Consider the following 15,971-nt stretch of genomic DNA (forward strand, 5'->3'; position numbering starts at 1 on the left):
TCTGCACAGAGAGGATAAACCAAAAATATATCAGGCAGTCATTTTGTATAGTGCTCGAAACTGTTACTCCTGTAGCATTTTGCTTGTGATTGCTCTAATGTTCCTAGAAGGATTCTCATTTACTGACATCCCTCTCACTTTGAGGTTTCACCATTTCATCTTGTGACACTTGTCCCCAAGGACAAGAGCCTTTTTGGGGACCATGCTGTCAGAAAAGAACAGCTGCAAAAAAAGAATATCATGTAAATGTGGGCTACAGTAAAGCTATCATCTGTACACTGTATTTATGTGAATGAACTTGAGAAGAAAGAAGTAAAAGATTTTTCAAGAAGATCAAGAAATCAAATATATCCTCTCAACTCTCTTTGTAAATTACAATTTTCAATTTCTACCATACACCATCAAAGAAAGAAAACTTGTCACACTTCCAATATTTCTGAACAGGTAAACACAAACCTCAAACAATCTTATTATAAATTTAGTTAAATGTTCATTTCTGTCAATGTCTGGTCTCATACACTCAGGTAAAAAATGAATTACTGCTATAGTTTAAGAAAAGATACACTTGCTGATTCATGACCTGCTCTCTTCTTGCAGCTGCTACAATTCAAATGAAGACACTAATGAAAGAAGGATACTTCAGACCTTATCAGGTTCTACCCTATACACAAGTACTCTGCTAATGATGCTGCAAGGCCTACTTATATGTAAATAGAGACTGAGTGAAGTTTTGCATATTGTTTTAACAAATGCCTGTTCTTGTCTGAAGACATATTAAAACTATAAAAATTGCTCTTAGGACTGCACAAAATTTTCAGAATACATTAGAATGGGTATACTAGATGCTAAAGGAAAAGCCAACTTACTGCAACACAAACAACTTGTAATAAAAAAGTATAGTTTGTGTTTGAAGAGCTACACATACGTCCTCTAGAAGACAACAAAGCATTTATGACTCACTCTAAAACAGTTCAGGCTTCACCACAGACATAGGTGTCATGAACACTCAAACTTAATTCTCATGGTATTTTTGTTTTGGATAGTTTTTCCTTTTTTACTTCACCACCTACTTCATCACATACACAACACATACTACACAAGATAACTGCCAAAACAACAGATGACTGATTGTATATCCCATGTTAAAAACCAGCCATAGTGTAGCAAGTGTTTAAAGCCTTATTAACACTGCTTTACCAAAAACATACTGATTATTTGCATGAATTGCTGTACCAACTGCGGGGATAGCTGGACTCCAGGACAGTTTGGGTGGGTGGTAACGCAGGATCTCTGAGGCCCGGTCTTTAGAGCATGTGGTTTATTGTAAAGGATGAAGGGCCCTGCTTAGAGTTGCTAGCCGCAACTCTTGGCAGGCCCTGGGAGAGCGGGGGGGAGAGAGAGGGAGAGAGAGATGGTGCCAGGTGGGTGTTCCAGCAGGGAGATCCGAGAGAGAGAGCGTCCGGTCCCTCGGCCACACCTTGTCAGGGGGCTTCAAGGTGGGCTGGGACAGGACTTGGGCCAATGGGGTTACAGACATCGGATACTTCAGGGGAGGGTTACAGGTATGGGATGAACCATACATTGGGGGGTGAGACAGGACATTCCATTTGACCTTAGGATCTATCAGAAAGGGGGGATTGCATTATTGTTTTCGGGATGCTCAGTAATGAAGGTTTGGTATTTCAAACCTCGTTTTCATCTCTATATCTGTATTCTCTGATTCTTTTGCCAGGCCCTCATATTTATAGGGCCTTGCTATTTCATCTTCCCCAACATCAACATTTTATTTTAGTGCACTGCATTTATCAGAACTTACACATAGTGCTATAAAGCCTGGCCATGAAGATCTGCATCAGCACCACCACACCACAGACTAAACAACCCTTCTCACAGAAGTGTAAACTCAGTGCTATCTGCTAAAAGGATACAGCCTTTCTAAACTTACTTTTCATTAATTCTTCTGGATGGCTCACCACTTCCAATCCTTGTTTTCATTCTTCTTTAAAAAAAAAAAATAGGCAGTGTTCCAGGCCAGGTTGCATGGAGTGCTGAATAACCTGGTCTAGTGGCAGGTGTCCCTGCCCTTGGCGGTGGGGCTGGAATGGGATAGTCCCTTCCAACCCAAACTATTCTGTGATTCCATGATTCTGCATTTTAAGCATACATCTTCCTCAGCTGTTCTAAAAGCACTGAAGATTGTCTAGAAGTACATGGTAATACTATCATTTGCCCATTCTTATTAGATGTATTTTCAAATCAATAAATAAGAATGGACAGAAATTCAAGACATGAAGGATAAAAGTATTCTTCCCAGAAGTTCATTTTCCCTGGGAAAGAAACAGGTCTCTCCTGCTGAAATATTTAAAAAGCCAAAAGGCTGTATTTTAACTAAATATAATGGGTATAAGCTAGTACCATGACTGAAAGTAGCATTCCCAGTCCCTTTGTTTCAGATTCTGAGTTCCGCTCCTAGTTTCACCCTCTCTTGCTGTCATAGCTACTCATGAAACGACATAAACAGGCATACTGGGGAACAAAACTGAATGAAAATCAACTCACTCTGGAGGTCAGCTTCTGGAAAATCAGTTATCCAATCAGGTTTACCATGAAGCTGACACAAACAGTCACAAAGTGGGAAAAGGGACATCAACTCTGAGTGTTCAGAGACTGCTCCTTCTCATGGCCAATTTTTTAAACTCATTATTAAGTGGACATTTCAACAGAGATGCAGACATAACTTACTATTAGTTAATAGTCCCCTTCCTACCACACTTTCTAATCATCACCTTGGTACTGTTCCCCATACACCCATTACCCTTCTACTGTTACTGTCTCCAATTGCTCACATAACTGTCCACAATGTTCCATGTGAGCCAAACACAGCAAAGCCAAAGAGAGTATAAGAGGAGAGAATATATAAAAATAGAAGCCCTTAGGCTACAAAAGACAACATGAAACTAAGAAAGAAAACTGAAAAAATAAAGAACAACAGGAAATATTTACAAAGCAATATGACAACTGGTTAGAACTTCCAGCAAGAATTTAAAAATATCTAGGGTAATTATTTCATGTATCTGTACTGTAGCAGCACATTAGGACTCCTTGTGTCAAACACTCTACAAATACCAAGACAGATTTTGTTTGAATGATATTTCAACCTTACTACTTTTACTAAACTTAATTCTCACTTCCCTTTTTCTCATCCAGTACCATCAGTTACTGGCCCTATCACACCACGTGGAAATATCAAAAAGCAACTTTGCTGTTCATCTACTCTGCAACACCAATTCACATATCCAGTTCTTCCTTCCTAGTAAATCTGGTTTTTTCACACTTCCTTCAGTGTGTTCATAATGTTATCAAAGTTGGTCACAAACTTCTGCAAAATTAACATATTACACACCTTTAAATTCCTACTCAAGCCAGTTACTCCCTAGATACGCTAAAGAATTTAATGACCTAGGTCATTAGAGTGACAAAACCAATGCTGTGCTCAAACACAGCCACAAGAAGCCGTGCTATATCCACACCCTAAACAAAAAAGAGCTGTGCTTCTTCAAAGAATAATTTTTGCCCTGCTACTTTCAGATATGCAAGATCAGATTCCAGGAGCATCATCTTCCAGTGCTACAGTAGCATGAAAAATTGATCTCCTACAGCAGGTTTTTAGTAAAGGGTTTTTGATTATTTCAGGCAAGTCACACTAAGTAGAGCACACAAGCAAGAATGCTGTTGGACATACTCCTGTAATATAGTATATGGACTAAATACTTTAAGCTAAGTTTATTTAAAAAAATAAATAGAAGTACTAAAGGCTACTACCAAAGGGAACTCCAAACAAACACCACTAAATTACCCATGGACATTTATGAAAGTTGGAAGCTGTACTTCAGCTTACAGATAGATATCTCTGTTGCATCGCGTAGTCCAGGATTTACTTTAAACAGTACTGTAAAACACAGCTCTACTGCTTCCACAGCTAGACTAACACCATGAAAACACTTGATTTTGCAAGTAAGGCATTTTACCTATTTGACCCAATTAGTTACATGCTGGTCTTCTACAGACGTGGTCCTCCTGAACTCTGTCCCCATTACCAGATGACAAAAAGAAAAAAAATGGCACAAATGTACCTGGAGCAAGTCAGGTGAAACACAACAGGCAGTGATAAAGAACTAATAAATCCAAACCATCAGAAATTGGTTTCTATAGTCCTATTTCTCTGCATTAAATTCCCCAGTTTACTTATTATGGAAAAATTTATTAGTTTGAATGCAAGGTAACACTGAACTGTAAGAGATTCATCCTGCATCTCATTAAAGACCTCCTGGACCTGAGAACAAGGTCTAGAGACAAACATTTAACATCCAGTGAGGTGCCACATGTTGACTCCTGGTCTTTATCAGCCAAGCTACATTTGGCTTTAGCTGTGTGTACAGTATTTCCCAGCTACCATACTACCTTACACAATTAAAAAAATTAACATCTCAGCTCATTATGCAGCTATTCTTTCACAAAGTGACACTAAATGAAGGTCACAAGGCTGAAGCAAGGATGAGGCAGTAATAACTAAAAAAAAGTAACCCCCTGGCAATCTCAGCAGGCAACTTTGCAAGTCATAGCTATGTACATCTCACATTTAAATACAAAACCTTGAAAAACTTTATTCAGTGATGTTTTCCCACAGTGATGTTTTCCCAGTGATGTTTTTGCAGGATTGCCTTGAGTGGTCTACTGATTTTGAAATTACTAAAATCCAACACAAAATATCTAAGGTGAACTGTTAGAGGAGCTATGTAAAATGACATACCCACATATGTGGACACTTTTTGAAATCCATCACTTCAAAAAAGCTACCTTCCAAACTAAGTAGGCAGAACTCTATTTCAAGAAGAGACACACCACTAGCAAGTCACAGTAAGAACCTCTCCTTAACCCACAGCAGCAGGATAAGTTTTTTAAAAAAGATTTTCATAGCAAAGAACTCTCCCACAGATTACTTTTGAGAACAGAAATAACAACAAACACATAAATGCTCCTACAAAGCTGCAGCACTACTGAGAGGCTATTCTTTCAAAATATCAATATGCGATACTGGAAGAAAAATAAGGAAGTTTGAATACTGTTTCTGACTTACAGAAGGCTTACAGGACTCTGGGAAAATGAAAGAAACAAGACAAAGAAAAGACAAAGGCACTGAATTTCATCCATAGTTCTTTTCTCTCAATATTTATTTTCACAACAGGGCGTAAGCACCTGCAATGTGCTTGTACAGTACCTAGAACAGGGACAGCCAGTCCTGACTAGAACCTTGAAGCAGAACCAGAGAATGTACTACAGCACATTAGAAAGCAGTCCTACAGTGTATGAGAATTAACACACATCCTCCACCAAAAGCAGTGAAAGATGAAAAGGAATTAAAGTGCTTTATCAAAGATTTTATTAGCACTTCAAGACTTTCCCAGGTGAGATTCTATCTGCCTCAGCAGACTTAAAAGCATGTTGAAGCACACTTGTGCTTCAACAGATTCATAATTCGGATGGATTATGGGAAGCAGCAGCTTCTTACTCATCAATTCTTGTTCTTTCCATAGGGTGACAAATTCCCAGGCACTTATTCAGAATATTCCCCTTTATTCTTATTACTGTTCACCAACAAGTAGCCTTAAGAATAACTTTCTGTTTCAAAACTGGTATGACATCCATGAAAAGACCACACTGAGGAAATAAGTTGGTCTGCTACACACCCTAAAAATTACATAAAAGTCTGTAAATCCATATAGCCAAGATCCAACACTTTTAAAGGTAACAGCAGGGTCAAACTGATCATTCAAGCCCTAACTTTTTTGTCAAGAAAAAATGAGATGATGTTTTGGTGTTTATTGTGTACACTAATTTGTGGACAACAAATACCACAATCAACTCTCTTAAAAGAATCAAATATAAGAGTGTAACTTCTCAAGATTAAGGAATCAAAATGGTAAAATATAAGTTTTGATACCAAAGACATCTGTTAACTGAAAGATGATGTGAGGCAGTATTTCAAGAAATTTCATTAATTCACAATGCACTCTGCTTACCCATCTCTTCCCTTACTGACGATTTTAACTTCAAAATAGTATATGCCACAGGCTGCAGGTATAGGGTGTGTAGCTCGAACTGAAGCGGCATCTTTTGGAGTTTTTCCATGACCTGAAAAACAAGAGCATTCAGAACACACAAAAAACGTATTTTAGTAATTGCAGAAGGTGACTCAAAGCTATGCATGCCAACTATTCAAAACAAAAGGCTTACGCACTGAGCAAACAGCATACAATATTCTAATCAACCTGATTTTTATGCTAAGAGTATTTTGTTTCAAATGCTGTAAGCACCTGTATTGCAACCAAGGATGCTAAAAGAAGTCCTGGATATAGTAATCCAATTAGGTCCTACAATTATTTGAAAGGAAACCAGGAAAAAGTTTCACCATTCTGACTAACACAATTGACAAAAGGCAACCTGTGTTTGAAAGAACTCTATGATTTCTCAAATGCACAGGGCTTACTCATTTTTATAGACTGAAACATGACACAAGAGAGTTTCATCTAATGCTTAGTACTTCTGAATCTACAAGTTACTGAAGACGCTTCAATTCTAACATCCTCCAGAATAAACATCAGTCATTATACAGAAAATGCTACTCACAATTAATTTCCATGTTCCAAATGTTGTTTCAGGACAGCATTAAGCCTTATAGCCTGCAACTGAGCTCATGCAGCTCCTAGTCCTTTTTCTTATTAGGCTGACTATACATTAGCTCTGCCACAATAATGCCTGATTTCAGCTCTTCTCAGGATTTTCAACCTAAACCCAAGAGCCACTTGCATTCTAGTAACACCAACCTTCTGAATGTGTCATCTTCTTCACAGCCCTTTACAAAAGGAACCTGGAAGCAAGCTTTTGACCAGACGACTTGTTTTAGCAACAACCTGCTCAAGCAAGCACAGTGTCTCCCAAGTACACCCAAACTCCTCAACTTTTGTGTGACAGTCATGCATGGGGCCACTGGACAGTTTAAAAAAAATTAACAAACAAGATGGAAAGTATATTGGATCATGGCAAGAGGTAAGGTAATTCAGTAAGATGGAAACCAGGAAGAGGCTGTCACTGCCATAAGAATAATTCACACAGATCCTATGCCTACTCTTGAAGTGGATCTGTAGTATGATGAAAGCTGCCTGTTTCGAGTGTGCTATACAAATCACTTGTGCTGCAGCACTCCAGCTGTCATTTCCAGTCCAGACAGGGAGGTTTACTGCACCTGCATAGTAATTGATCTGCATATGCAGAAGTCCCACAACCAAACACACTTCTTCCAGGGGCATTAACACTGGCATTACTGCTCAGGCTCAAATTAATCATGCCTCAGGTGCAGCAAGTCAGGTCATACAGCAAAGAAACTGCAGAAGAATGACAGCCTAGGCAGGCAGAAAGATAAGGCCCAGCTGGCCCACAGTACAAAACCTCTAAGGGCAGAGGGTCAGGGATTGACCCGTACAAAACCTGCGAGCACAGTGCTCCCTTGTGCAAATATTCATAGAACTGTCAGTGCTTATGAGCCTGCAGAGTCAGCACCCACCAGCTCCTAACCAATGGCACGTGTTCAGTCAGGGGGAACTCTCACCAAGGCCGCACTAGCAACCAAAACCTTTCTAGCACACCACAAATTCTTCACCCACTGACATTAGGTTTAAACTACCATGTTTTCTCTGATGTTAAGGACTCACTACTTAAACACAAGTGGCCAACCACCTTACTTTTCCAAGTGCAAATCCATTGCTCACTTCAGTGTGTTGCCAATACTACTAAACATTTTGTGCAGAGATCCTTCGATCACCTCACAGGTTTGACAATGTTAAGTTTGCTGCCTACATTCTGCATGTTGATTTCTGCACGTTGATGTGATGTAGCACATGAGGAAAAACCAGTAATTTACTCCTCCATACATAATATGTTTTATTGTTCGCTACTTTTAAGTTATTTCCTCAGGCCGTGACAACCAGTATAATTACCAAGTACATAATCTTAGTTAGAGCTTCCATGAGTTTGCTTGGTTTTCAAATGCTGGTAGATCACTATTTAGCTATTACAGATTACCACACCTAAGTATGTAGAAATCCTTCAGCTAAAAGGGCAGAACACTGAATTTCTAAGACATCCCTTCAGTTCAAAGAAGTCAAAATAAACAATGCACTGGAGGAACGAAAAATACTTTCTTTAAAAATGTCTTTAGATTTTTACTTTAAAATAGACTGCAAAGAAGTTCCCTTGGTTACTCTATGCACTTGACAATCTGTGTAGTTTCAGTCTGAGTCATTCTCCTTATTTGGGAAAGTCTTCCACATAGAAAAGACTAAAGCAGTAGGAACCAGCCAAATATTATTGAAAATGTGAATGTATTACCCAGCAAACTTAGCTTTGTGAAATCACAATCTAAATGTTTGGCAACAATACCTATTTAAGGTATTCTTAACACCTCTTCTGAAACTCCCCTTCTCCCACCTCCTCCCCAATCCAGGCATTTATTTGCAAGGACATACCAGGAACCAGATTGATTAGCTGATCGGGGTTTAAGAAACCTACCAGATTTTTTTAAGCAGCAGATCAGTTCCTTGATCCAGTTCACAACACAGCCATACACAGCTGTCACACTGCAAATAAGAGGTCAACAGAGGAGCAGAAGTAACAGGATAGCCAAATGCCTCATGTGGTGAAGCAACATGCTTGGGGAAGTCAGTGCCCAAAACTACTTTCATCCCATTAAAACAGAAGACACCCTAAATTTAGAACTGCTGTTCTTTTAATGTAATCTCCTATGAATCCCATTTTACTGCTTGAGCATACTGCTTTTATTTGTACTTACAAACAATTAATATGTATAGCAGAAGGCTAAACATCCAGTTAACTACTTTCCAATATTCCAAGTATCTCTACACTGTCTAAACATGGTAGTTAAGTCTTTCAGTACCACCAGGCTACACTGAATTATGCGTGGTCATGAGATCCTAGTTTGTCAGCCTGCTTTAAAACAAGAAAGAAGGTCTTAACAGTTAGGTGAACTGCAAAACTTCTTACCAGAAGATACTATAGATGTTAGTGTTTAAGAGAACACTGGGTAAGCTTCTAGAACTGCAGTTAACTGAGACACTGCCTTGAGTTCAGAATGTCCTTCAGCTTAAAATGGCTGGAAGCTGAGAGGGGAAACAGACATACAACCCTTTATGCCAAACATGTTTTTATATTTTTTTCTCAGGCACTTGCAACGACCACCATCACCAATGGGACTCTTAGGCTGAGTGGCCCATTAATTTGATGTCTTCTACTGCTGCCACATTCTTTGGTAACCTGAATCCTCACTTCCTTGCTTGTGAATAAAAAAGAACTTCCGACACCCAACTCTGAACTTCTGAATTGGAGGTTCCAAACACCTCAACTAGATCACACAAACACTGCCCAATGTTTCCTCAAAGCAGATCCCTTCCACAATCACGAGCTATAGGTTGAGTATTTAAAAGAACACTTTTGAAGTATGTAGTATTTAACACTAAGAATTTTCAGCATTAAAAACTCTGCAAACAGATGCACAGGGGGCAGAGAAGGGAAAACAGGTCTGCGAATCTTGAACTTAACACTGTAAACCAGATCACAGGTCAGTTCAATTATTAGAACTGTTTTCACTTGGGCTTTCATTAGAAGTGTTTGACAACCATGAGGTGACCATGCTTTATTTCATTTTTTTAAGCACTCACACAAATGATTTTTAGTAAGTAGTATCACTACTACTTAAGCAAAATTACAGTGAAATTAATCTAAATTTAAATTCTATCTACTTGAAAAAAAGCTAACTCAGATATAAACATATTCGGAGAAGCCATCTCTGCTTTCAAAAAATAATCTTTGAACGTAAATCTAAGTTTATAATGCATACACACCAAACAGTCCAAAAGAAATCTGTGGGAGCACCTACCTAGACAAAAGTAAGTGTGTTTATCAGTTTAAATCCTTAAATGAAGTTTACATAAGCTGAACTGCAGTTATTTCTAACAGGTGGTTCAATAACTTGCTCACACTGCCAAAAATAAAATAATAAAAGCCTAATCTTCTGTTGTATTCATCAGGCAAGTTTCACTGAGTCAAGAATGGAACAGGCTGCCCAGGGAAGTGATTGAATCACCACCCCTGGAGGTATTTACAAAACCTGTAGATGTGGCACTTGGGGACACGGTTTAGTCGAGGACTCAGTATTACTGAGTTTGTGGTTGGACTGAGTGTTCCTAGAGCTCTTTTGCAAACTAAATGATTCTATAATTCTAAGAAAGAAAACAAATCAAAAGACACAAATTACTAATTTTACTTTAACTTCTTCCCGAGTTTAAAAAAAAGCAAGACATCTCAGAGCAACAAAGCGGTCCAAAAGAGGCAAACTGTACTGAATGTACCCTGAGCATTTTATGCCAGAAAAATCGACACCATTCTTGTAACACTGAGTGACAACACAGAACTCTTAGTTTAGAATCCTCTTCGTTTTTCAACAGGAAATGGAATGCATAGTTTGCACTGAAAAATAGTTTATTTTTGTTTGTTTTTGTTTTGCACTACAGACAGTTCAAAGGCAACTGCACTGTAAATAAATGTCTGGCTAAGATTCCCTGGCCTGTGATACATTAGAAGACGTCCATGCAATGGCAGCTTACTCAATATTGCATAACTTTCTTCAGCTTTTTTGGACAATTGTCACAAGACTAATTTAAGTGAAGTTTCTATAGGAGTTTCCATGATTTCAACACCAATTATTTTGTCTGCTTACCTAATTCTGTATATAGTTTCTTCCTTGGTTACAAATTTGCACTGAGTCTGTTTTTATCTCCTTACACTACATAGTATAAATCACTACCTGCTGGAAACCTAACTTGTCTGTCTAGTGGAACTTTCATATCACACCATTTATGAATTCCCTATTTTTCAACAGGATCCATGTGTCAATTCTGAATATTTTAGAAATATGTAGGAATATTTTAAAGACGTCTTACCTTACAAGCTACGTAATTTTGTGCAGTAATGCATGCTTTATGTGCAGCATGACCTTATGCTTTCTTTACCGCTTACCTACAGCTCAGAGCTGTAAGAATTATAATTACGTGAAATTACAATATTTTTCCTGATTTTTTCCTGTCTCCCTTACAAAGATACACTGCAAAGAACATGTAGTAAGACAGTGTTAGCTTTCTATCAGTTTGCACAGCTCACTGACAGCAACACAAAAATGTATGTCTGTCCATATGAAAAACATTTTGAAAAACAAAAATACTCTAGGTATAGTCTTTCAAATATTTACAGTATCACTGATGCCATTGTCTATGCATTTTGTATCAAGATTTTAACAAAGCTACCTAATCTGCTAAACAAAACCACCACCCCATTTAAGTTTTCCTTTCCAAGTAACGCTATGATTCTGAGAGCACAAAAAAGCACTGACTCTTGGGTTTTGTTGACCTTAACAAAATTTGAAGAGCTTTTATCCTGATACTAGACTATATTCCTTTTTTTTTAAAACCTCCACCACTAGATCAATGCCTGGTTTTGTTGCAGTTTTTGTTTTTAAGCACTCTGTAGGATGCTTGCAAAAAATCTTCAGGTCCAGAAATACAGTACACAAAACATCCCAGCTGCAATGGGTAGAAAGAGACATCTGCACTTCATGTTTCCATACAACTTGTCCATTGGTAAGCATGAAAATGAAAGGAATCTTCAGACATTACATCAAGAGGACCATCATTCATCTCGCAAACCAATGAAACAAAAATATCCCTGCTTGCAATACATCAGCACATTAAAATTATGAAATTAAAATTATGAATTTAAAGCAAAAGCTTTAAAATAACTTTTAAAGCTTTTGCACTGATTGTTCTTCTCCACCAAGTTTTCCAGTAGCCCAAGCACATTCAAGGTGAAGGCAAAGCATGGTGTTAACACTTTCTGCCTCTTATCAGTCACAGAACAGAAGGAAATTACTCCAGAAAAACAGTTCTATAGCCAGAAATCTACAGAGACAGAAGAGATAATTTAAGCGCACAGGGCACCTATACTACAGTAACAGAAAATAGTAGGAATTGCTTTAGGTTACTGGCTTTTCCTTGAGTATTTTCATCAAGAATACAACAGTTCTTTATCCCTGCTCAATATATAATTCATATTTCCTTTCAACAAAAGCATCCAGTGTTCTTCCACTAATACTTAGGTAATTTCAGAAGCACTGAAAGCGCCAATATTAGAAAAGAAGAAGCTGTGAGCACGTTCTTTTGAAAACTGATTTGTAGAAACACTATTTCACAGTCCTAAGCACATTCTTACTTGCCATCTTCCCTTACTCTCTTCATTGAACCTCCTCATTTTCTCCCCTTTTATTGTATTCTTAGGGCTGAAGGATCCAGAAGAGATGTTTAGCATGTTTGCCCCCTGGTTCTCAGGCAGAAATACTCAGATATACTCAAATACTTCTTAGCCCAGTAAGCAACTCCAGGTGAGATGCTGGTAACATAAACATGGAGTTGCCCTAACAGCCACCTTCATTAAATTACCCCAAGAAAAGATGGGCCACTTAAGAAGCCATTTACTTCCATCTGCACTTAGGAAAAAGAAAAGCAGAGACATGCTATATTGGCACCTTTCCTTTTCAGAGTCCTTTGGGTTAACCTAGGAACTCATCAACCTTCAGCACTTACCATTACTGAAGAGCTAGAGTAAAGGTATTTCATTGTTATAACCGACTAACTGTGCTTCATGACTTCTGTAATTTCTTTGAGGTAATGATTTTCCTTAACACCATGGCAAAGGAGATAAGTGAGGAAAAACAGGGATAGTACAAGGAAAGCTTGAAAATATACTTCTGCAATAATACTGAGAGATCAGAGAGGTTAGACCTCTAAATTCTAGCTGATGAGAAAAAGAAGTTGGCCAAAGCAAAACAAACCAGCAAGGAGTTGATAGTCACTAAGCTATGATCATCATAGAAGAAAAAAACACCAAAACCAAACAAACCACTGCCACTAAGCACCAGAAAACACAAAATGTTTCTAAAAATACAAGGTCATAAAACACTGAACAAAAGCCAGGAAATTCAGAGTTGAGTATTAAATTACACATCCTTAAATCACTCGGGGCCTCCAGAAACCTGCCTTGTAGTCATCAAGCTCCTTTATTATCTTTGTACAGTGCATTAAACTTAGCATTTTTAACAGAGTATTTTGTGTGTAATAATAAAACCTCTCTATTTAAAAAAAAAGTCTCCGAGAGTACATTTAATCCTTTCATGGCAGCCAAATACTGCCATGTGTTTCTGTTGCCGTTTTCCTCCTCCGATTAAACAGTAACATGTTTATCAAGATTTCCCTTGAATTTCTCCACTGCAAACTCTGAGAAAGGGTAATTGCATGGCTGTTTTTTTCTCCTCCCACTTTGTTCATTTGACTACAGACTGACAAAAGATCCAGTTCTTCACAGCCAACTCAGAAGTGGCTTTGAATCCACAACACTTCTACTTCAGGACTTTAGGCCTAGAACACCAGATGTGTCTGTGTTTTTTCAGGTCAGAGTGTAGGCTTATGTTTCCAGGTTTTATGACATTTCGTAACAATCAACACAAGTTTTTCTTCTAATGACTCTCACTGATGTTATTTTTTAATAAAAAAGCATACTGATTTTTACCCTTTATTTGAAAATGTGTAACTTTAACTGTGAAAGAAAGTTTTAGTCACCTTTATTAATGTAAGTCCTATTGTCGTTCCTTCCCTCAAATCACTCTGTGCAATAGTTAGGCAAGACTATTACCAGTGACTTTAAAGTAATTTTTTTCACAGTTTAAAAATAAACCGTGTTTTTCTCAGTGCTTTCCCCTCCCGTCATTTCCGTGTTCAATAGCTTAACGCTTGCTGCTCTTAACTCCATTTAACCCTTGCTCTTCTCGAGAGGGAAAAAAAAAAAAAAAAAAGCAGCCACTTCTTTTTCTCTCTCATTACCATAAACAGGACACGTCATGCCGAGCGTCCTTTATTCTCCTGCCTCCGACCCAAACGTTCCGGCGATACCTGAATCCACGGAGGAAGTCTCGGAGTTTATATAATGCCCACTCCAGAAGCATACGGAGGCGGAGGCGGCCCCTTGTGTCCCCCCCGCCTTTCCCCGCACGGCGACAGAAACGAGGGGGGAGGGGAAAAGAGAAAAAAATAAACCTGAAATAAGGGAAAACAAGCCCCTTATCTCCACGCTGCGGGGGGAAATTTAGGGGATCGGAAAATAGGGAAGAAGGAGGGAGAGGAGCGTGTGTTATTTCCTGTTATTGTTACTCCTGTACCCACTGCTCGACGGAGGGGTCGGGCAGCCCCCAGCCCCGGGGGGGGACAGGGGGTGTCGCGGCGGCCCGGGCCGCCCCTCCTCACCTTTGTAGTGCACCCGCAGGTTGTTCTGCGAGAGGCCGATGTAACTGAATTTGTCCTTCGGGCTCCAGGAGCGGGGCAGCGGCGTCTCCTGCTCGTCCACGGCCGGGTAGAGCCTCTTCAGCCGCCGCTTCAGCTCCTTCTCCTGTTCGTTCAGGGCCGGATCTCCGTGCGGGAAGGGCGCCGGGGCGCTGGTGCCGCTCCCCGCCGGCAGGCCCAGCGCGGCGCCGGCACCGCCGCCCCCCGCGGCCGCGGGCCCGCTGCCGCCGGCCGTGGCGGCGGCGGGTGGCGGCGGCGCCGCGGTGGCCGGAGGCGGCGGTGGCGGGTGGAGCAAGAGCGCGGCGGCCGGAGCGGGGCCGGGGCTCGCGGCGGCGGAGGGGATCCCCGGCGCCGGCGGGGGAACGGCGGCCGCCAAGGAAAGCTGTGGGGACGGCGGCTGTTGTTGCTGCTGCTGTTGCCCGGACATCCCGGCTCCGGCCTCCTCCTGCTCCTCCGCCGCCACCTCCCGCGGCGGTCGCGACTGTCACCGGACGGGCCCGGGGGCGGAGCGACGGGCAGGCCCGGGGCCGTGCGGAGCGCGGGTCACCCCCACAACCGGAGCGTCTCAGAAGAAGACGGGGGGCGGGGTGGGGGAGGGTTGGCGATGACGGCGGCCGGTGGAGGTGCCCGATGGGAGCGAGGGGCGTCGCGGGGCGCGGCGGGGCCGGGGGCGAGGCGGGCGGAGCGGCGGCGGCAGCGCCGGGCGGAAGCGGGAGGCGGGCGGCGAGCGGGCGCCGCGGCGGCGGGGCTGGCTCGGCCCCCGGCCCCTCCTCTGGTCGGGGGCGCGCCCAGCGCGCACACGCTCCGCCCGGCCTCCGGCGCGCTCCCGCCGCCGCGCGCCCCCGCGTCAGCTGAGTCCGCGGACCCGCCCCGCCTCCTCCCCGCGCTCGCGGCGGGGCGGGGCCTCCGCCCCTCGCCGGGCGCGAGGCGCGGAGGGAGGGGAGGCGGGAGAGGGGTAATGGCAGGAGAGTTGGACTGGCGGCACCGACAAGGCCCCTTGGATCTGGTGCTGGAGCGATCCGTACGGTCCAAAGCTGTTGTGGGGCATGACCCGGACCTGGCATGACCCGGACCTGTCGCGAGCTTTTCTCCAGGGGGGAAGTCTGAGCGACCCCCCGAGGGTAGTGGGGAAAGGGACACTGACCCTGAGGGGCTTACTGAAGGGTGTTGCTGCCGAAGGACAGCCAAATGGTGACTGTCCCCTAGTTACAAAATTATCATGGAATCAGAATACGCCACTGGAGAGCTTTGTCCAAATGTGTCTTGAACTCTGCTAGGCTTGGTGCTGTCACCACTTCTGTGGGCAGCCTGTTCCAGGGCTCAGCCACCCTCTGGGTGAAGAATGTTTTCTTGATCTCTACCCTAAGCCTTCCCTGACACAGCTTCATGCTGTTTCCTCAAGTCCCGTCACTTACATTACAGTCATGGACTGTAGTGATAATTCCCCTCTCGGTGTTG

General features: G+C 41.7%; 1 protein-coding gene across 1 annotated transcript in view; it reads right to left on the reverse strand.

Moving 5' to 3' along the window:
• Positions 1-15,200, reverse strand: part of RANBP9 (RAN binding protein 9) — a 38,341-nt gene extending 23,141 nt beyond the window's left edge. The window contains exons 1-2 of the mRNA XM_053988551.1: positions 14,478-15,200; positions 6,081-6,192 (exon numbers count right to left, since the gene is read on the reverse strand). Coding sequence (XP_053844526.1) covers positions 6,081-6,192; positions 14,478-14,940 — 575 coding nt within the window. The 5' untranslated portion in view covers positions 14,941-15,200. The remainder of the gene's footprint in view (positions 1-6,080; positions 6,193-14,477) is intronic.
• Positions 15,201-15,971: the final 771 nt, after the last annotated feature.

Source organism: Vidua macroura, chromosome 1 (assembly GCF_024509145.1).
Source record: "Vidua macroura isolate BioBank_ID:100142 chromosome 1, ASM2450914v1, whole genome shotgun sequence".
NCBI classification, from domain to species: Eukaryota; Metazoa; Chordata; class Aves; order Passeriformes; family Viduidae; genus Vidua; species Vidua macroura.